The sequence below is a fragment of the Typopeltis vanoorti genome, chromosome 8 (assembly GCF_054136105.1).
Source record: "Typopeltis vanoorti isolate ZY-2024b chromosome 8, IOZ_Tvanoo_1.0, whole genome shotgun sequence".
Taxonomy (NCBI): Eukaryota; Metazoa; Arthropoda; class Arachnida; order Uropygi; family Thelyphonidae; genus Typopeltis; species Typopeltis vanoorti.
Genome location: NC_143556.1, coordinates 150,018,509 through 150,042,109, shown reverse-complemented (window position 1 = coordinate 150,042,109; position 23,601 = coordinate 150,018,509). Strand labels below are relative to the sequence as shown.

General features: G+C 35.0%; 1 protein-coding gene across 3 annotated transcripts in view; it reads left to right on the top strand.

Annotated features, from left to right (window-relative positions):
• The window catches only part of twin (CCR4-NOT transcription complex subunit 6-like twin), a 501,959-nt gene that overhangs the window by 22,982 nt on the left and 455,376 nt on the right, over positions 1 to 23,601 (top strand). For all 3 annotated transcript variants that reach the window (XM_090397005.1, XM_090397006.1, XM_090397007.1), the window contains exon 2: positions 12,406 to 12,540. In XM_090397005.1, coding sequence (XP_090253131.1) covers positions 12,414 to 12,540 — 127 coding nt within the window. In that variant the 5' untranslated portion in view covers positions 12,406 to 12,413. The remainder of the gene's footprint in view (positions 1 to 12,405; positions 12,541 to 23,601) is intronic.

The window sequence follows — 23,601 nt, the reverse complement described above, 5'->3', positions numbered from 1 at the left end:
ATATCCCAACTTTACAATAAAGGAAAACATCATTTCAGAATTGTAATGAGAGATGAAATCAGATGAAAGCTCAATGGGAAATTTTGGATATGGCATGAGAGATGATAGAGGAGCAAGGCTAATAGAATTTGCAGAAAAAGAAAACCTGTACATCATGAATTCCTTTTTGAAGAAAACAACATATAGGAAGTGGATATTAGGAAATTGAAATACTAGTGAAATTGACTTTATCCTCAGCAATAAGAAAAACATCTTTCAAGATTGTTCTGTTATAATCACCTTCAACATTGGAGGTGACCATTGTATGATACGCAGCAAGATTCAAATAAACTGCCAAAAAGAAAGGAGAAAAATGTTTCGAAGATAAACATAACATAGATGTACCCAAACTCAACATTAAAAAAGATATATTTTAACATGAACTAAACAATAGATTTAAAAATCTTATAGATGACAATGCTGATCCATTACAAAGGAATGCCATTATTACCCCAAACCTTTTTTTACCATGCTCACTTGAAATAGCTGGTACCACAGAACAGATACAAGACAAACTTTCTACAGAAACAAAACAGCTTATGAAGAAATGAAGAGAAATGAAACAAGCAAATAACCTACAGAATAAAAGTGAATACACTGAATTGTGCAAAACAATCAGAAAACATATCACAGAAGAAATAAATTCAATTGTAAATTCATGCAACAAACAATTGAAAACAACCATATTCTCAAAAAAAAAAAAAAGAAAAAAAAAGCCAAACAGCAATTGATGAACAGCAATAAACAGATGGCTGCAGTCAAACTACAAGATGGGATCATAACCAGATACAGATATGCTGTATCTGGTTATGAGAAACACTGAAAAAGAATTACAGATTACTCAGTATTATCAGAATGACGATGAATTAAATGAAGAAGAAGAAGACGACTTCAAAATAACTGAAGTGCCACAGATTCTACCAGAAGAATTATAGACCAATCAGTATTTCAGGCATGGAAGTAAAAGTGCTAGAAAAATTGGTCAAAAAGAGAATTCAAGAATGGGTAGATAAAAATATGATACTCTATGAGGGTCAACATGACTTTCTGAAGGGTTGTCTTAGTAATTTACTAACTTTTTATAATAGAGTAACAGCTGAGTTGGATAAAGAAATGGCTACACGATGATTTTGCTGAATTTTTTCAAGGCATTTGATAGAATACCACATGGAACTCTGTTATGCAAATTAGAACAAATGGGATGGACATGGCACTAGTTAAGTGGCTAAGAGGTTGGCCTGGAAAGATATCGAAAAGTGGTATATGGAGGGAGAGAATCAAGATAAAAACAGGTGACCAGTGGTGGTGGTGTGCCTCTAGGTGCTGGGACCATTGCTGTTTAATTTGTACATAAATGATATAGGAAATAACCTGAAAGGAACTATTTAGTTGTTTACTGATGATGCAAAATTAGGTAGAGTAATAATTAATCAAGGTGATGTGGAGAGCATGCAGGATGTTTTAAATAGTATGGACAAAAGATAATGGATTTAATGTCGAGAAATATAAAGTTATACATTTCAAGATGAATAGATTACAAGCCAGGTATTACATTGATGATGCTGTGCTCCAGGAAATAGATGAAGCTAGAGATTTAGGGGTACTGGTGGGCAGAGAGTTAAATTTAGAGGAAATTTTGCTAAGGCCGCTAATATAGCCCATAAGATTACTTGGGTATTGAAGAACACATTAATAAGTAGAGATAAGGAAATTGTTATTCTTCTTTATACGGCCTTGATATGTGTACATCTAGATTACTGTGCTCAAGTCTGATCCCCTGGGTTTCTTGGTAATGAGGAAATGGTGGAGAGGATTCAGAGGCAAGAACATTCATAGGCCATTCACCAAGATGATGAGTGGCCTGCGGAATGTTCCATATGAGGATAGATTGAAGGTGTGTGGATTGCAGAAGTTGTTGTTAGGAGAAAAAGAAGGTACATGATAGACACATTTAAGTTGCTTAAAGGATGTTATGGGATAGATTTATTATTATTATTATTATTATTTGTGACACCTCCAAGGAGCCTGAAGACTCATCGCGGTAGGATACCTAGATGCAGGGGAAATGTTTCAGCACTTGGTTAGCGGCACAAGAACAAGGGGTCATCCCTGGAAGTCGAATAAAGGTGTGGTTAGGAAGGGTATGAGGACTAGATTTTTGTTTGGAGAGTTGTGAATGAGTGGAATGGGTTGCTAGAGTCAGTTGTGAGTGCTTTGTCTGTTAACAGATTCAGGGAGAGGTTTTATAGATTGTGTGGATTGATTGGGTCTCTAGCAATTAGTCTTTGGACTCCATTGAGGTGCCTGTATAATAATAATAAAGAAGTTATGTGGAACATCTAAATTTTTGAAATGGAAAAGCTGCAGGTGAGGATGGAGTTATAGCTGAACTTCTAAAAGCAGGTGGGGAAATGATCCACAAAATCTTAGCAAAACTACTTACCTTATGTGTGACGAAAAATGATATACCAAGAACATGGAAGAAGGCTGCCTTAATTCTGATACATAAAAAAAAGGTGAAGTAGAAGACTTGACGAATTACCAACCCTTCAGTCTACTATCGGTGGTTGACAAAGTGTTTACAGACAGGCTTTCAAAGTGGCTTTAGTATATTCTTGCCAACCTGGTTGGCCAAGTGGTTAGTGTATCCGCTCTCCAGCCAAAAGGGTGCACGTTTGAATCCCGCCGTGGACATGGATGGGTGCTATTGCCTGTGAAAATACTAGTGGTAGTGGTGGTGGGCAATAGATGGCATGGCTGTAGTTGCAGTTCATTGTAGTTGGTGGATTGAGTGATGGAGACAGAGAGTTGTAGAGTAGGTGCCCTCCCTCGATGTGTCTTTGGAACTCCCTGGAGGTGTCACGTAATAATAATAATAATAATGGACCATATTCAAGTTGTACAACAGATTATCGAATGGTGTAATAAATATCAGTTACCATTATGTCATAGTTTTATTGATTGTGCAGTGGAGAAGTCATATGTCAGGACCATCAAATTTCAGTGGAAAGATGCACGATGCTTGGATAGAAAGCATTTGGAAAATTACAGTTGATATTCAAAAGCCAATTATGATTATGCCTGAAGAGAAAAATTTTTAATCAGTGTATTTTTCTGTAGATGTATGGCTGTGAAACATTGACACTAAATGCAAAGGAAATTCAAAAATTAAGAACAACACAATTTAGTATGGGAAGAAGTATGCTTGATATCACAAGATTGGATCACAAAAGAAACATGTGGATAAGAAATCAAACCAAAGGCAAGATTAACAATGGACAAAAGAAGTAATGGATTGGATTCCATAAGAGGGAGAACAACCCTACGCTGACCTAAATCATGGTGGATTGATGATATCAGATTTGCAGGAGTGACATGGGAAAGGAGAGCCATGGACAGACAGTTTTGGAGTGATCTTGAAAAAGATTCTGTCGATCCACTGCTGGATGAGGACCAGCAGTGGATTGACAGTAGCTAATGATGATGGTGATATATATAGTATCATGTCGATTTGGCTTTTCCTGAGGAGGTATGTTGTTTTCACTGTCTATAAAAGGTTAGGCAAGCTTTTGACAGTAGCAGAACAGAGATATTTTGTTCTGGATAGCTGTGTTTCTCATGTTTTTTCTTATTAATGGTGTGAGTGTTTCTGTTTGCAATACAGTGGTATGTTGTTTCTCAGACTTTAAGAGGTCATGGTAGTAGGCTATTGATTGGCATCTTAAAAGTTACAGCTTAAGGCCATAGCACCCTTAAATTGAATATTTGCTTTGTGAATCTTATGACGTCCATACAATCAATGAGGATGTCCATGATAGTTTTAAGTTTCTTTTTGGTTTCCTCATCCCAGCAAGAGACATTATCAATAAGTATGTTTAATTTTTTAATTTGGCTAGTAAAATCATTAGGAAGCAAACAGTATGCAGAATGTTTGCAGAACATTAACATTAGCTTTCTGTAGTATTCATTCTGATCCTGTACTAATGCCTTTCCTTTATCAGTCTTAGTAATAACAAAATTAGCATTTCTCCTAAGAGTGAGGTAAGTCTTCATTTCTTCCTAAGATAAATTAGGAGGAGGCTCAGACTTAAAAAGAATTTGTGTGATTCAAAACCAAAAGGTAGCTAGCTGCACCCAAAGAGAAATCACATAGCACTTTATCTACTGAAAAAAAAAAAAAAATAATAAATAAAACATTGGATCGATTTTTGGAACTATTGCACATTACGGACTTTAAAGAGGGCATTTATTTCTTCAGTAGAATTAATAGTAATAACAAAATACTAATTTTGTTATTACTACAGCTGATAAAAGAAAGGAAATTAGTAGTTCATGATTGAATATTACAGAAAACTAATGACAATACTGTCTGACCACATATGCGAGAACCCTGGCTGGCACAATGCCAAGAAGAGTCAATTCATGTTGAAAGGGAGAAAGGAATAAGGTGTTGTACAAATTTGTCATTAATACAGATTTGTCATTTTTATGCTCTATACTAATGCCAGGAGTATCTGAAATAAAGGAGATGAATTGGTGGCACTGATATCATCAACCTAGCCAAAGATTATTGGGATCTCTGAGACGTGGTTGACGGAGGATGATATAATGACCAGAATTGAAGTGGCAGAGTACAGCATTTTTTGGCAGGATAGGAAAGGAAAACGTGGTGGTGGAGTACTGCTTATGATAAGTGATGACTTATGTCCTCTTAAGAGTGGAGGCTTTGGAAGGCAGTGACACAGGTGGTTTTGAAAGCATATGGTGTGAGGTAGAAGTGGCAAAGACAGGATATTTAGTGGGGTGTTGCTATAGACCAGGAAGCACAGAAGGTGGGACCAGGAGATGTTTAGGCAGTTGAGCTTGGCAAGTGCAAGAAGAATGATTGTTGTGGGAGATTTTAACTACAGCAGTATAAGCTGGGAAGAAGAAAATGCAAGTAGTAAGAAGGGGATAGAATTTCTGGAATTCTTGAGGGACAGATGTCTTTGGCAGTGTAATAGAGGGGAACAAGAGGTTTGGATTTGGTCATAGCATCAGAAGAGCCGATAATAAGTGAGATGATATCTCTCCCACCAGTTGGAGAGAGGGACCATGTGGTTTTGACTTGGAAGATGAATAGACATGCAGGTGTATCAAAGAAAAGGGAACATATGTGGAATTATAAGGTGGGTGATTATAATAGTCTTAGGTATCAACTATGGGCAGTTCCATGGACGGCAGAATTGGAAGGCCAGGATATCTTTAGTACTTGGGAAATTGTGAAAGAATATTTGTTAGCAGCAATAGTAAGCTGAATTCCACGGGTGAAGAAGTGGACACAATTTGGTGTAAAGTGGATGACAAACGATATCAAACAGGAACTGCAGTTGAAAAAGAGATTATGGAAGATATATAAGGAGAGGGGTGGAAGACAAGCTTAATGAAGAATATAAGACACAGGCCAGGAGAGTGACCAGAATGGCGAGGAAGGCAAAACTGGAATATGAGAAGAGATTGGCACTAAGATCCAAAGAAAATACTAGGGAATTTTTTAGCTATGTGGGTGAGAAACGATTCTGGAAGAATGATATTGTGGGATAAAAATGGGAATAGAGTGACTGATGCAGAGGACATAGTGGAGTTGTTCAATGAGTACTTTATTGGAGTATTTCATCCTGGAGGAGATTTTAATACTAGAGGGATAGGCCAGGTTTAGAGGTGCAAGAGGAGAGTGTATTCCAAATACTGAGTACTCTGGATACCAGTAAAGCTGTTGGACTGGATGGTATTCACCACAGGTTTTGAGAGAATGTGCTGAAGAACTGACAGCCCCATTGAGTTGGTTTTTCAATTAAAGTCTGGCTGCAGGAAAGGTACCCAGGGAATGGAAGGAAGGTAAGATACTGCCATTGCATAAGGGCAGTAGCAGACTGGAAGTGTCTAATTATAGGCCTGTTTGTGTGTCATCAGTAGTTATTAAGGTCTTGGAGAAATTAGTGAGGGACTATATACAGCATTGGGCAGATGAGGGTAATGTTATCTCTGAGAATCAACATGGATTTGTTAAGGGGAACTCTTGCTTTAGAAATACGATTGCTTTTTACAATAAAGTGACAAGAGCAGTTGATGAGGGAAAGGCATATACTTCCATTTTTTTGGATTTTGCAAAAATGTTTGACAGGGTGCCACATGATAAGCTGATATTTAAGTTGCAGCATATGGGTTTAAATGTTAGGTTAGTCAAATGGATTCAGGATTGACTCACTGATAGGTATCAGAGAGTTGTGTATGGTGGGGCAATATCAAGGAAGCAGAAGGTTACAAGTGGGGTTCCACAGGGCTCAGTACTGGGACCTGTATTGTTCAACCTTTATATCAGTGATATTGTCAATGGATTGCAAGGGGACATTCAGTTGTTTGCGGACGATGTGAAGCTGGGAAGGGTTATCAGTAATAGTGCAGATGTGGCAGCCCTGCAAGAGGATTTGAATAAACTAGACAGATGGGCACATGAATGGGGATGTCGGTTCAATGCAGTAAAATATAAAGTCTTGAGGTTTGGGATCATCGATGGGAGGATGCATACTCGATTGGAGGAGCTATGCTGGAGGAGGTAGGGGAGACAAGAGATCTGGGGGTGATGATTGATAGAAAACTGAAATTCAGGGAACATATTGCAAAGGTGGTGAAGGTAACTCAGAGGATTGCTGCAATACTGAGAACTATGCTGACCTGCAAAGATAAAAGAGTTATCATTCTGTTGTATAAGACCCTGATCAGACCAATTAGACTATTGTTCTCAGATTTGGTCCCCAGGATTTGAAGGGAATAAATTGACTGTGGAAAGGGTACAGAGGCGGATAACAAAGATGGTTTCAGGACTGTACAATATGAGTTATGAGGATCGATTGAGGGAATGTGGACTGCAGAGTTTGGTGGATAGAAGGAGAGATGATATGATTGAGACTTTTAAACTGTTTAGAGGCAGTTACAGGGTAGACATTGGAGAGTTCTTTCACTTGGTGGAACGGCAGTAAGGAGGGATGACAAGGGGCCATCTCTGGAAGTTATGAAAGGAGACTGTGTGCAAGAGGTTGATGAGTGGTTTCTTTGTGTGGAGGGTGGTTGAACCTTGGAATGCATTGCCCAAGAGAGTAGTTGGTGCAGGAACGGTCAGTGGGTCCAAGGAGTGGTATGATAAACTTTGTGTTTCTTAAAAACGACCTCTCACGATGAGTCTTTTGACTCCATGGAGGTCTGGATAATAATAATATAATATAATATGTGAAATCATGTGCTTTATACATAAAAATTTTCCGAACTGTTGTACCAGCTAAATAGTTACCACTTCAAAAACTAGAATTTTCATAAAAGAAAAGCTCTTTTTCCAACATATAATAAAAATAAACGCTCATCCCACACATCATTGATTGCCTTATTATCAAAATGGATTTGCCTTCTGCCATGTGTAGAAGTGTTGAGGGATCTCACATCTGTGGTTGGACAGTATTTTCCTATATTTCAGCAATACTACATTGCCATAATCAGGGATCACGGAAAAACAATGATATGTGTACTCTGTCACTAACACTGGCCAAATGAGGCTGAAGAGAGGCAACTAAAATCTGGCCTATAGTCCTAAATGGCACCCCTTAGTGGGCTGAGTTGGATTGTCCCTGTTAGCATGCATGCTTTCCCAAATTTGGGCAGTCTCATGCACCCAAATTTGTCAAGGTGTTTGGAAAGTTCTTCAGGACTGAGGCAGGTTCAAGGAATAACTGTTCAAATTTTTATTTGCTGTGGTGTAATAGAGTGACCATCTTTCAGTGTATTCTGTAGTGGTTGTCCAAAGCATGGTCAGCAAGTCCTGAGTGGCTGTAGTCCTGAATGTCATTTTATCCCTTATTGTGACTCCTTCAGTTCTGTGCAGAAATTTCATTTCAGATGATTCAATTCTTCTTTCATCTACTTTTTTTATTGTCCATATCTCACTACCATAAAGTATGGTAGGTTTAGCTACTGTATTGTAGATTCTTATCCGTGTGTGTTTTTGTACATAATTGGGTTTAAAAATTTTATTTATAATGCCTGTTACTTTTAAAAGGTTTGATAGCTGGTTCTATATCAACTTCATTTTCATATGCCATTGTGCTTCCTAAATATTTGAATGTATTTACTGCTCTATTATTTCGTTGTTTATTACTGTTTTTCTTCTTATTGGATTAGCACCTTTGAAGGCCATGACTTTTGTTTTTTCTGTTGATATTTCCATACCATATGTTTTTATCAGATTATTTAGACTGCATAATGATTTTTTAAGTTCATCTTCATTGTTTCCAAGGATTATTTAATCGTCAGCAATCATCAGAGTATCTAATCTGTTGTTATGATTTTTCTTGAATCCTCCCTCATTAGTTATGATTTTATCTATGTATATATTAAATAAAACTGGTGAGAGGGCAATGCTGATGTACTCCTCTATTTATTGGTTTCCAGCTTGATGTTAAATTATTGTACTTCACAGATATTTTATTATCTTGATATATATATTAAATAAGGCTCTAAAGAGTTGGTTTAGTATTTCATATTCTTCTGGGATTTCCCATAGTTTTTCTCTGATGATTTTATCAAATGCTTTGGTGTAAAAGCTATGTGTGTTTCTATGTTCATTTCTCTGTGTTTTTTGATTAGTAATTTTAATGTAAATGCAGAGTCTATGCAAGACCTGCCTTTTCTGAATCCATTTTGTTCTTCTGTTAATTTTGGGTCTACTATATGTTTAAGTTCATATGTTAAGATACTTTATAACAGGTACTAAGTAAGCTGATGCCATGATAATTGTTACAGTCAGATTTGTGTCCTTTTTTTGTAGATGGGGCTAACTATTGCTTTTGTTTAATCTTGTGAACATTTTCCTTCTTTCCAAATCATATTATAAAGGTTAAGTAACCTGAGCGAGAATTTAAGTTTTGCATATTTGAAAGTTCCAAGTTTATATTGTCTTCTCCTGGAGGTTCTCCTATTTTGCTTTGGGTTAATGCTTCTGTTAATTATTCTAGAGTGATGTTTTCAAAGTTGTCCAAGTTGTTTACAAACGGTGATCTTCTATTTTGAATGTTTTCATCATACCAAAAATCTTGGTAGTTCTAATAAAAATTAAATGTATGTAGTTCTAATAATAAGTATTTAATTATTACTTCCTATATTTCATTGAAGTTAAATCAGCATCTTCAGGGATTAATATACTGGTATTAAACACGTGCACGCAGGCATTTTTCAGTAATAAATATTGAAAAGGAGCAATATAAGACCTTACTGAAGTCTACCTGCATGCATGTGTTTAATATCAGTGTTTTAGTCCCTGAAGATGCCAATTTAGCTACGGCAAAATACAGGAAATAATTAAATTTTTAGTTATTATCAAGTCTATGTTGTTAATTTCCTTAAACAGTATGCTATAATACAAATTATTGAAAAATCATGAGAATATAACAAGATTTACGTAAAGTTTTGTAGATCTGGATAAAGTATAACAACAACTAGATGCCAAAAGAGTAGCTATTTAGAATACTGCATTTATATAGGATAAATGACATTATACAGGTAGTCTGTATTTAAGTTAAAGTCAGATGTTTGTAAGAGGTATAGGAAGATGGTTTAACATAATATTGGTTGCAAGATAAACACTGCTATGCATTACCTATATGGATCACGCTATAAAAGAAAGAAGCATAAAAAAAATTTTTAAAAAATCAGCCTTTTTATTCCCATATATAGGGATTGGGCGAAGCCGTTTTAGCCCTATCTAACTTTTGGAGACTGAGTGGGCAGTTCAATCTCCACTGGTACCCAATCAGAGATAGCTGGTCCAAGGCTATCACTAATTAAGCGGTACACAGTGAAGAGAGACGGCTCAACAAGTGCCGCCATCTCGTGGTCCCTAACCCTAACAGTTGTATTTAATGTCTGAAATAATGTGGGTTCTACGGTCAATTTTCCTTGAGTTTATGGGATGAAAAACCTGAGTTTCTGGGAGGAAAAACCCGCTTGCCCATGCCAGAGATCGACTAACTCGGGAACCGATCAAAAAAAGACTTAGAAAAATTTCTTCTAGTCACCGACTAGATTCGAAACCAAGAAGTCTTCCTTTGTGCGGTCAAGCGCTGTGGTGTGCAAATGCCACATCCACTGAGCTACACAGAAAGAAGCATTAAACATGATATCCAAATTGGAGACATTCAACTCAGCTCTTTACTTTATTGCAGGTGATGTTATACTCTTAAATAAATCCAGTACAAGGTCTTCAGGTTTCTTTTACTGTATTAACTGATATAACAAATTTGGCATTAAAATTTAAAATAAAAAGACCAAAATTCTGAAAATAGGCAGGAACATAGGATAACATTACCTGTGTTCTCAATGGAAAACCTATAGAACAAATAAAATGTTGTTTAGGTACAAGTTTTTGTGAAGGTGGCAAATTACATATGGAAATAGATAGAATAAGCAAAGCTGGTATGTATGTATGAGAAGCAGTTGTGTAAATTTATATGGAATTAGCCAAAACACTAAACCAGTGGTATTTTAACTTGTAAATCTGAGATTTGGACTAGAATTAAGACATTTGATTGAAGACTAGACCATAGACTTGAGAGATGTTAAAAAAAAAATAATAAATAAAAATAAAATAAAATATGGGGAGTGAACAGATAGCATCACTGGCAATGAACAACTTTGACATTGTTAGTATTCAAGAATGTGCAAGTAGAGCTAATGTAAGGTGGTGTAATCACTTAAACAGAATGGAGAGGAAAAGTCACCAAATGTTAGGAGAAAAAGTGATGGTGTGATTGAAGTCAATGAACTTCTGAGAGGATGTTATAATGAAAATTTTCATATATGGATGGTGGGGAGAGGACAAGAGTGCATCCCTGGAAGTTAAGTTTCTGTGTAGTGAAGAAAGGGGTAAGAGCTAAATTTTTCTCTCACAGAGGAAGCGAGTGGAACAGTTTGCCCGTTGAAGTAGTGAGTGCATCTAATGAGAATTGCATTTAAGATAAGGTATGACAGTTGGTGTGGATGATGTATGGCTTCCCTCACCCATACCTTCACACCCTGGAAGTCTGATAATAATTGCTGGCCTGGTTGACTGAGTGGTTAGCACATTTGCCTTCCATCCAACAGACTGCTGGTTTGAATCTTGCCATGGGTAAGATTCAAACCAATACATGTTTGCTACATCTTCAGGCAAAAGATGAATTTAAAGATGATATGTATTTAAAGATAGTGTGAAAAAATTTAGACTCCCTCTGGTAATGTGTTTCTTAGACTATTCTAAAGCTTTTAACTGTATTGTTTAGCATGTGAAACTGTGGGAAGTAATGAAAATAATGGGTTTTTCTTCAACCCTTATCAGGTTGATAGCCAGCCTTGTACAGGGAGCAAGAAGCCATGGTAAGAACAGGTCTTTGATTAAATGCTGGCTTCAGGTTGGAAATAGGGTTAGGCAAGTTTGTTTACTTTCTCCTCACTTGTTTAGTATATATGCTGAGGGCATCATGCATGAAACATTGGATGAGTTCAAGACAGGAATAACGATAGGTGGTAGATCGATCAGTAATCTGAGGAATGCTGATGATACCATACTCCTCTGTAACGACAAGGAAAAAACTAGGACAAATTCTTGATAAAGTTAATGAGATCAGTAATAACAGAGGACTTCAACCCAATAACTTCTTGTAGTATTATTATTTAGAATAATTCATCTTGTTCCCCCCCCCCCAACTTTCTTTCTCTCAGTGTAGAATTTATGGAGACAAAAACACACATGACCAATTACTTTATTTACAACTAAGAAACCATTTTTTCTTAGCTCCATTTATTTTCCTTTGATACTTCATGTGTTGCTGATGCCTGTGTTGAATTGTTCTGATGTTGCACTGCAGTTTGTTTCAGTAGCTGACTTTCACTTTTAACTCTGGTTTTCTGAGGAGAACTGTGGAGCCTCTATTTTTATTGCACATTACTCCAGCTTGCATACATTTCATATGTTGTACAATGATTTACTTTTGGTTTAAACCAGTGGCAAATTTAGTCAGCTAAATTCCAAACTGTCAGCCCATCCTCATTCATTCATCCATCCATTTTGGATATTTAGGGATGCTCTTTGGGAAGGTGAGGAGGACTGGTCATTAGGTCAAAAGTCCTGGTGTGGAAGTCTCCTCCTCCCATTTATTTAGGTTTGATCCTTAGTGACTCACAAAAAAAAATAGTTTGATATATGTTTTGTATTTTTATTAATTTTAAAGCATTAATTATTATAAATTGCATGAAGTTATTATTATTTTAAATGTTTTTATTCATTTTTATTCATTTCTTCTTCAGCAAAATCCATGTCAAGGCGAGATAGGGAAAAGGACAAATATGAGCCCTCTAATCCACAAAGAACACATACTATCATGCCACCAGAGGATGTGGTTGCCGGGAAAAGGTCCTTCTGGCCAGAATTGGAGATAACAGGCAAGGGAGGAAAAGTTTATTCTAATCACTAAATGGGAAATCTCAGTTATTTACTAGTCTATTCTTAAAATTAGACTGCATCATTATCATTTGACAATTTGTTTCAAAAACAAGTAGTTAAACTTTTTGAAGTGATATATTTTATAATATAGTTTATTTGGATTATTTCCTTTAATGTCCGTAGGCAAGATAACTGTCATTTACCTATATAAAGAATACTGTAATCATTAATTTAGTACTGCTTAATGCATTTCAAGAGCTACACTTATATATGCACCTGGTCGTCGACTTACGACCAACTTCCGTTTTCTGGCTGACAGGTCGTAAGTCGATCTGGTCGTATGTCGGCCATATATTTATTAACAGTATTCTTTAACCTTTCTAATCTTTTTATCATCTTTATAATTTATTTTTATAATCATTTAAATTTATAATTATGTATATCGTACATAATGTGAAAAATAATACTGTATATACTTACTGTAAACACAAAAATACAATCTAAAATTAATGTAAAAATACTTTCATAAAAAGATAATTTTCATTTTACACTCTAAATCAATAGTTTTCCTTGACTTCTTAGCTGGTGTATCTGTAGATGAAGGCATTTTCCTTTTACTAGACATTTTATGGGTAGTATTTCAGTAGAATTTTAATTAATACACCACATGCAGCAGATGCTTGAAAGCGACTGAGTGTATGTGAGAGATAGTTATCGTACGATAACTATCGTATCACATGGTTATCGTACACACAGCTGCCTGATTTATTATTAATTAATTAATTTATTATTATTTTTTTTTTTTGTGGTCGTAAGTGGACGGTCGTAAGTCGCATAGGTTGTAAGTTGACGATCAAGTGTATATATATAGTGAACTACATAATATGTGGCTCTCTATGCAATGAAAAAAAATTTTTTTTGTTGTTTGTTTGTTAGAGAAACTTAAACTTTGGAATAAAATTAAATGTTAGTTATACTTATCTCCTTACTTAGAGTATCAATCCCAGGTTAATTAACTGATGCTATGGAGTCATTTATTTCTGTGTTGTTATTAATAACATATAATTACTGAACTTTTTGGGGTGACAGTTGTATAAAAATAGCAAAAATATTTTCTAGCATTCTATGTATATAAAATTTACTGAGTGAACATGATGTGTGGTTAAGGCTTAAGTGCTGGGAGAAACTCATGTTAGAGGCTTAATGGAGTAAAACAGCACCGAGAAAGGATTAAAATATTATTTAATTCTTCCAGTATTTCATCTTAGTCACTGAGAGATCGTCAGGGAGTACAATATGAGACTTGTTGTGTTTCACTTAGTTTTGTGTTGCTTTCGTGTGTGTTACAAAAGTCTCATATTGTGTTCCCCTGAGGTTGTCTCAATGACTGACATGAAATAGTGGAAGAATTAAATAATATTTTAATATTATTTAAATTAGATAATATTTCTCAGTGCCGTTTTATTCCATTAAACCTCCAACATGAGTGAACATACTGAATGTTAATGCATTTTGTTAAAAAAAAAAAAAATATTATCTAATGCAGTGGTAGGCAACCTTTTTAATTTGAAGGGCACAATACTGGGGCTCCATGACGCTCGCGGGTGCTGCATTGCCAACTCCTCCTGATTTAAATAATCAAACTTAAAATTACAATTGGCATGAGTGGTTTTGAAATGTCTTTCTATATTACTTTTTTTTAGAAATAGCCACACTATTATTGCACAATAAACAAATACATTTGCCATTATGATTGATAAAGCAAGGTGCTTGCATCTGATCTGACAGATACATGCTAATTGTTAACATGAATATTCTTTTTGTATTCATTTTTCATTTTTATTTTTTATGGTATTTTATATTCATTCATATGTGACAAAAATATGTTGTAAAAGCAAGGTAAATAAAATAATGTTAAAATTTGAAATCTCGTTTTTCTTAAAAACAACTAATTATAGAATTCTAAGCCTGAAATGAGAGAAAAAACGCCTGTGTCATGAGCTCTCCGTAATTTTCAAATTTTATATTGCGCTCTTCATATTAAAAAGGTTGCTGACCTCTGCAAGATGTGCTTTGCATTGATAGAAAATACTAAGGAAAGAGGTCTGGAGCTTGCTCCACCTTTACTATTGCCCATAAGGCACTACTTATGCTTGCATCTGCCAAAACTTTTAGTTTCTATATATATATTCGGCACGAAACTCTTGTAGTTTCTATATTTGACTATGAAATAATGTTGGATTCAATATTCACTTAATTTGTACCATCATGTATTATATTTGCAGTGTTTTTTCTTTATGTTTTCTTGCATTTTAGCACATACTAGTAATGATTGTACCTCTCAGATATACTGAGATCTATGCTGTAAAATTACCGCTGCGAGCTCCAAAGCAGTTTACAATAATTTCTCTGAGGGCACACTAAAAATTTACCATGGGCGCCATGGTGCCCACGGGCACTGCATTGCCGACCTCTGATCTAATGTCTTTTATAGCCCAAAGGGGCAGGCAGAGCTCCTTTAGCCCTGACTGACTTTTGAAGACAGGTGAAAAATTGGTTTTCAATCTTAACTGATAATAGACTCAGATGATCGATGAATCAAGACTTTCTGGTTGAAGAGGGGGAGAGTATGACAACTGTTTTTCCATCTTGTGGCACAAAATTCTAACAATCTGTAATAATGTGAGTTCTGTGGTCGTATTTTGAAATGCATGGTTGAAGATCTGTATTTTGGAGGAAAAGCCTTATTTGCATTTGCAAAGATTAGCTAGCTTGGGAATCAGCCAAAGAAAGGCCTAAAAAATGATCTTATAGTCAGTGACTAGAATCAAACATGTAATGGACTTTCTTTTAACATTCCAGTGCTAATTAAGTAAATGTTATTTCCACAGGGCCTACACAGTATGCACCTTGAGTTGGTACTTTTTTGTTATTATTAAACTGACTACTTTAACTTGTTTGCATGTCTTCATTAAAAACTGAGATCACTCTGACTTTGAGATATCATTCATCTGGAATAGAGACAATCATGAAAAAGAAGAGTATTTCAAAAATTCCTAGCAAGTAATTCGGTGTGCTCTGAGCGAATACAAAGAAAAATCTAAGAAAGCAAAGAAGAGTGTAAAAGTATCTAAATGAAAATCATGGGTAGTAGACTTTTAGAATATAGAAGCTAAATATCAAGAAGGTAGCAAAATGTTTTGGAGGCTATTGAAAAAGTTTGGAAATGGAGGAAAGAGTATTAAAAAAGAAATCGTAGATGTTAATTGTAACATTAAAACTGAAGATTAAGATATTCCAGATGTTTGGAGTAATTACTCTAAAAGATTATTAATGACACAAGAAGTCAGAGAACAGTGGTAGATGATATTTGCCAGAATTGCTCAAGTATGGAGAATAAAAATTTCACAGTGGCTGCACTGCATAATTCAGGAGGCATGGTTAGAAGATTGAAGTCTAGATGACTTGAGTAGAGCTCTTATAAAAGAGAAATTAAACTAAATGTAAGGATTATATAGAAGAATTTTTGCATTGAGTATTCCAGGTAAGTATACAGGTATACTTGAGATGAGGCTAAGAAAACTTGGAGAAGGACAAACTGGGATTATTAGGATCATATTTTCACTTTAAGATACTTGAATAATCATGGAAATATAACTAGGATCTATATTGAAATAGTTCTAAAAATCGAGATATAAGTAGAAAAAATTTTTTATAACTAATGCATAACAGAATCGCTTATGTCAATTTTAATTTCTTTATTTGCAGACATTTCAACTGTTTCATAGCTAATTTCAATATATATATATATATATATTCTGAATTGGACATTAAACAGAGTAATAAACTATATATTTAAGTTTTGATTCATCTAGGTTGTTCACATTATGAAGTAAAGTGGCTTTAACCACACAAACATACTTGACATGGATGCAAAGTGCATATTAATATTGTAGTGCTAGTGATATTTCATTGATATATCATGGAGGCAAAGAGTATGAAGAGTGATATATTTCATCCACATAGATGTTGATGTGGTTAAATGCAATATATAATGTCTATTATAATTTTGCATTTAGTTGTGTGTGCAATAGAATTGCAATAAACTTGATCTATGGAGCTAATTTGATTGTGATATGAGGTATGAGACCAGTGTTTCCTCTAAACTTTCACTTCAAAAGGGAGTACACACATCTAGTAATTGTGTGCACAAAATTTTTTCTTCCAGAATTTCTAATATGAAGTCAGGAAATTTTTTTAAAAAACAAATTATATGATAAATCATACTTGTTTTATTTAGTAATTCTTTTATTTAGTAATTTCTCCAATATATCCACTCCAATATTACCTAAATCCATTCCAACTTAATACACTCTTAATAGCTACTTATAACATACATTATGTAAGAGAACTAACACTGTCATCACCAAGTTGCATAGGCATATTTGTTTAGTGTCTACTGTCTAGACCAGTGGTTCTTAACTGGTGTTCCCCGGAACACTGGTGTTACGAGGGAGGTGAATAGGTGTTCCGCCAGAAGTTCTGGAATTTGTCATTTTTAAATTAATTTGTCAGCACAAATTAATGTAATGATGGTTTAATTGATGTTTAAATAATGATTAATTAATAATTAATTATCAATTATTGTTTCATAATAAAAAATCAGCTAAATTACCAATTAATTATTAATTTATACATTACAAAATAACCAAGGTGTTCCGTAAAAATTTCAGGATTTGTGAAGTGTTCCATAGTCGGAAAAGGTTTGAGAAATACTGGTCTAGACAGTACAGTCACTTGAACACGTGCAAACAGTGATGGATTTTTGTAGCTATGCTGATTTAAGTAAATTAATTTAGTGCACTCAGTTTTACAGGTTATAGCTATACAAAAAAGGACAACATTAATTTTAGAAATATTACATTAGCAGTTTTAGGACGTTAAGCCTTCAAAATGCCATCGAAATTAAAGCAGAAAAGAACTGCAAATTTGTTTAAATTTGAATTGAAATTCAAATTCATAATCAATTTTAGGCATATCAAATTAAGATTTTTTTGGGTTCTGACTTTGGCTATTGTAGCAGGCTGCCACACACATTCAATTTGAGACTGGAAACTTGCACACAAAATGTTTGTGTGCACATGGGCTGTCAAAAAAAATCAGAGGGAATATTGTATGAGGGGATAGTTGGGTAACTGAAAATATCAGTTAATATGGAAAACTGAGAGAAACGAGTCCAGTGTTCAACCTAGTTCTAGATTTGTAATTCTTACCAAATCTGTTTCATTGAGAATCAATATTTATTGCTTCATTAAATGTTTATTGCCTTGATTTAAAATGACAACAGTGGTTTTGCATGTGTTTTGGAAATAGTTATATTTATATATAACTATTTCCAAATATTTAGATATTAAATATATAGATATATAAAAAATCATTATGCTACGCCGTACACTGAGCTTTGCATTAAGTTTTACAGGTTATAGCTATACAAAAAAGGACAACATTAATTTTAGAAATATTACATTAGCAGTTTTAGGACGTTAAGCCTTCAAAATGCCATCGAAATTAAAGCAGAAAAGAACTGCAAATTTGTTTAAATTTGAATTGAAATCATCCCCCCCCCTTGATTTACACATTCGGTGCAATTACAAAGTAATACATGTGGCTACTATAAATATGCACACCTATCCTCTGTACATAATCAATAAACATTTACCAGTAACAGTTGAAACATGGTGACATAAGCCAGTTTGACCGCAGAGAAATAGTCGGGGCCCAGAATGCAGGTGCCAGTACAGTGGAACCTCGGTTGTCGAACTTAATTTGTTCCCGAAGGCTGTTCGGAAACTGAATTGTTCGAAAACTGAAACCATTTTCCCATAGGAATTAATGTAAAATGGATTAATCCGTTCCTGAACCCCAGATGATTGTTTTTTAAACCTTTACAACAGTACTTCATGCATAAGATCGTATACAAACATAATGAAAATGCATATAATCTTACACAAAAAGAATAAACACAATAAATAGATAAAATATAGACGAAAATTGATCGCCTCTTTATTTTTGAGTATTGTACAGATCGTTGATTTTGCCATACCGAACTGCATAGCAGGATCTGAGACACGAACGCCATTTTCATGTTTGGATATGATTTCTTTTTTAATCTCTATCGTGGCTCTAACAACTTTTCTTTTCACTTTGCTGCTATCACTATTCTTTTGCGGCCCCATGGTGGCTTAATTAATAATAATTTATGAAAAAAAACAACAAAACACAAAGAAAATCAAGAAAACTCACTGCAAATTCGAGCAGATGTCTACACTGAACGAAGGCTGCTGCTTAACTGACGTTTTCCCACCTTACAGCTCAGCACGCGGAGCACATGGTTGCCATTTGCTGTTCAGGAACCGAAATTCTGGTCAGAAACTGGGGCATTTTTTTTTTGTTCGGAAAATATGTTCGGAAACCGAATTGTTCGAGAACAGAGGCGTTCGACAACCGAGGTTCCACTGTATTTTGGAAACAGCCACACACTTGTTGGTTGCTCCTGCACTACTGTATCAAGGATGTACTGGGACTGGATTAACCATGAACAGACATCCACCAGAAGGGCTCACATTGATCAGCCATGTGTGGTTGATCCTAGAGGTGAGCACTGGGTATCATGACTGGTTTCTCAGCAACAATATGCAATGGTCACACAGCTCACCCACCAGTACAGCAGTAAGGCAGTTCAACCTGTTTTCACATGCACCATGCACCGCACTTTGCTTTGCCTAGGGTTCCACAGCCAGAGATCAACAAGGGTATCAATGATGTGGCAAGGCATCACAAGCAGTGCCTTGCATGGGCCAAGGAACATTGGTAATGGACCCTCAACAGATGGAAGAAGGTCATCTGGAGTGATGAGTCGCATTTCCTGCTGCACCATGCTGATGGCTGGATTCTCATTTGGCATAAATAGCATGAAGTCCTACACCCTTGCACAGTTGGGGTTCAACAGGCTGGTGGGGGTTGTGTTATGGTCTGAAGAGCTTTTTCCTGCCACACCCTAGGTCCTAGGACCTGTTAGCCGACCATCTACATCCATATCTGCAGGAGGTATATCCCGAAAACAGCGCCATCTTTCAACAGGGCAACACTCCTTGTCATTTGGCTCATACAACTGCTGAGTTGTCGGAGGAATACGACAATGAATTTGCCATATTGCCTTGGTCCCCAAACTTCTCTCACTGTAACCTAATTGAGCACGTGGAGGATATGCTAGAACCGGGTGTGAGAACTGCTTATCCTCCTCCACGGATTGAGCGTGAACTCGACTGAGTTGCTGCAGCAGACATGGGTTGAGTTATGCATGCAGAATGTTCGACACCTTGTGGAATCTGTTCCAATGCATCTGCAAGCCATGATTACACAGAGAAGTGGACCAATGCGTTATTAGATGAGTGTTCCTGATGCAAAGTTAAGTCAGTGTATTATGTTTTCAAAACAAGAAAAAAGAAAACTGAACCATCACCTTACTGTGTTAGGACAACTGAAAATAAAATAAAATTACATAATATGTGTTTCATCTGGGTTTATATAGATGTTAAGGAGTCAACAAATAATCAATATTAATAGTTATTATTATTTGGCAGACTTGATGGAGTCCTAGAACTCATTTCAGGAGGCCTACACTACCCTGCATACAATGCTTTTTATTTTTCACCATTCACTGACATATCATTCACAACTTCTATGGCAACACAACAAATTCCACCTATCCAAGCAAACACTGTGATGATAGAGTGTAAAACAAGAATATACTTTCTTGTCTAGTATTGCTTTGTAACTAAGTGTCCAGAGTATTTTAATAACATTCGATACATTATTTTTCTACTTGTATATGTAAAATATTGCTTCTGCATTGATTTAATTCTCAGTATCTCAATGGATCTATCTCCCACCTTGATGATTTTGTGGAATTATATCAGCTAAGTACTTAAAATTGTTGCAGTCTTATTTTTTGATATTTTTAGCTGTATTTTACTTGTGCTAGTAGTTCCCCCCCCTCCCACTAGCATAGGATTCTCAAGTAGACATTCATAAGACAGTGGAATTTATCTTCTAGTAATCCCATTTCAGATTAGAAAAAAGATAAATGAAAGAAAAGCCAGATCTTTTGTTTTGAGATAAAATACCAGTTCATGCAATAGTGTGAAATTCCAGGAAGGAAGGAACAAGGACTAAGGTTCGAAAAGGGATAGTAAGGGCCACTAAGATAGTTTCCTTATGCTTGTGGACTAGGAGAAATATTTAGTTGTAGTTAAAAATATTGAAACCAGGTACAAATTGTTTCAGAATTTTACATTCATATAACATAATAACACCTGTTCTCTCTTTAGCCATTTTCAGTCCACTGCTGGATGAAGGCCCCCCTCCAGTTCTTTCCATCTCTCTCTGTTCCTGGCTATGAATGACCACTCATTTCCCACAAATTTCAACAGTTCATTGTTCCATCTTCTTTTAGAATGACCTTGGCCTTGTTTTCCTTCCTTTGGAATCCACTTGGTTAGTATGGTGGTCCATCACTCGTCTTCTCTTCTGGATAGATGTCTGGCTCATTTCCATTTTAGTTGTTTGTGGTAAAGAATGATGTCTGTGATACGAGTCTGACTTCTTATCCAAGTGTTCCATTTCTTATCTTTTAATATGATGTCTAGCATCAGTCTCTCCATTTTGCTTTGACTTGTTACTAGTTTATTTGTCAGTGCTTTTGTCACTGTCCATGTTATTATATTTTTATATTATTATATTATTATTAAACATAATTATATTTTTTGGTGTTACAGAATTATTAAACATGATTTTAGTTTTTTCTCTGTTTGCATTTAGACCACCTTTTCTGCTTTCATTATACAGATCTTCTATCATTACCTTAAGATCTTCTGGACTATTTGCAAAAATGATATCATCTTACGTGTTTTAAGTTTTTGTTATTAATTTTTATGCCAAGGTTTGTCCAGTTTATATTGTTAAATATTTCTTGAAGAACTGCTGTGAAGATTTTGAATGATAGTCTTCTTGTCAGACACCTTTTTCAATTGGTATTTTATTGCTACTTTTGTGCAGTTGGATTGTTGCTGTTGCACTGAGGTATATTTCTTGGAGGAGATCTATATATTCTCCAAGAACTCTTTGATTCAGAATGCCTTGATTATTGCATTGGTTTTGATGGAATCAAATGCTTTTTTATAATCAGTAAAGGCTAAACAGAGAGGCAATTAGTATTCCTCCACTTTTTCTATTATTTGTATCATTGCAAGAATATGATCAATTGTGCTAAATCCTTTACAGAATCCTGCTTGTTCTACTGGTTGATTTGATTGATTTTGTTTGGTTGATTCTAAAAGAGGGGTTAATCTGTTTGTTATTACTTTCGTGAGGATTTTGTACAGATTAGAGAGAATACTGATTGGTCTGTAGTTCTTGACTTCTTCTTTATCATCTTTTTTAAATAACAGTAAATAACAAGTTTTCTGTATCTTTCCCTCTTCCAGATTTAGATTTAGTAAGTTTGTGACATGGTGAATTATGCTGTTTCCTCCCCACTTAATTACGTCTATGTGTATTAGATCTTCACCAGGACAGTTTCCGTTATTCATTTATTTCATCTGAAGTGAATGGGGGATGAATTCTGTATTTGATGGAAAAGTATTATTTATAATTGCTTTATCTATTAGTGAATAACTGTAGAGTTCTCAATAGAAGTCATCTAGTCTTTGTAAGATTTGTTCTTGATTCCTTATTGTAGCTGTAGCTCCATTTTTATCTTTTATTGCAGTTATTTGAACATTACCAACTGATAGGTGTTTCCTTAGTGCTTTCATGTTTTTATTGTTTTCAGCTGTTTTTTTATTTTTCTAGTGCTGTAAGATCTTAATTAATTTCTCATTTTTTCCCTTATTGTTTTGCACAGTTCTGCATATTCTATTTTAGAAGTTAAGTTTTTGTCCTGTTTCATATTTTGTCTCTTTTTTTAGTAGTTGTAAGTGTGCAAGTTTTTGGTTTTTCTGTTTGTTGTTGCTTTTGAATTCATTGACTGCTGAGATTATTGATTATTGCTAATTTTATTTGTCTTCTTCTTCAAATATGTTTAATACTTCTAGATTTTGAATGAGTTTTTCTTCATAATCTTTTTTCTTGTTTTCAATAGGTTTTAAGCCGAAACATCTTGATTTTTTCCTGTTTAACCATTTTATTCTTTCTAGTTTGAGTATTATTTAATTTTGGCTCAGACCAATTGATGTTTCTTCCTGTTTTTTCTTGATTTAGTATTGAGGTATCTTAGACTATTTCTTCTTTATTACACAGTATGTAATCTATTTTGTTTTTTATTTCTCCATGTCCATTTTCTTTTAGGAGCTTTCTTAAAAAATGTGTTCATAATATAAAACTTGTTACTAATAGAAAATTCTATAAGAGCCGTTCTTGCGGTACTGACTTTACCATATATGTATGGTCCTATCGTGGCAATCTGGTGAGAGGGGCGATCTACTTCAGCATCAAAATCATCCATTACTACAGTAAACTTTTGATTGCTATTGTGTTTCTTGTCTAGAGTGTGCTGCAGTGAATCATAAAATGCTTCTAATTAATAAATTGCATGATAACCATAGTAATTAACTTTAATGAAATGAAAGTACAGAAAGTTTGTACTGAAAATAACAGTACATTATCACTGTGTAGAAACAAGCAATCAAAGTACATATGAAATACATACAGCAGTCGGTGGTTTACCAATTAAAAACTTTTGCCACTTGCTATAAATTAGTATTAATAAATGCTATTATTAAAAATATTATTAAACTACTTTTTTTGATGATTACATAAGATAAGAATCTCCTAAACTTTTGGGAGAGAGAGACAGTCATACCGATTCAGATTTGGCTGATGTAAAAGGGCATTACAACTTTCTTTCAAAAGGCCAAATCTGAATCGAATGATTCTCTCTCTCTCTCCCAAAAGTTTCGGAGATTCTTATCTTATGTAACCATCAAAAATAGTTGTTTAAT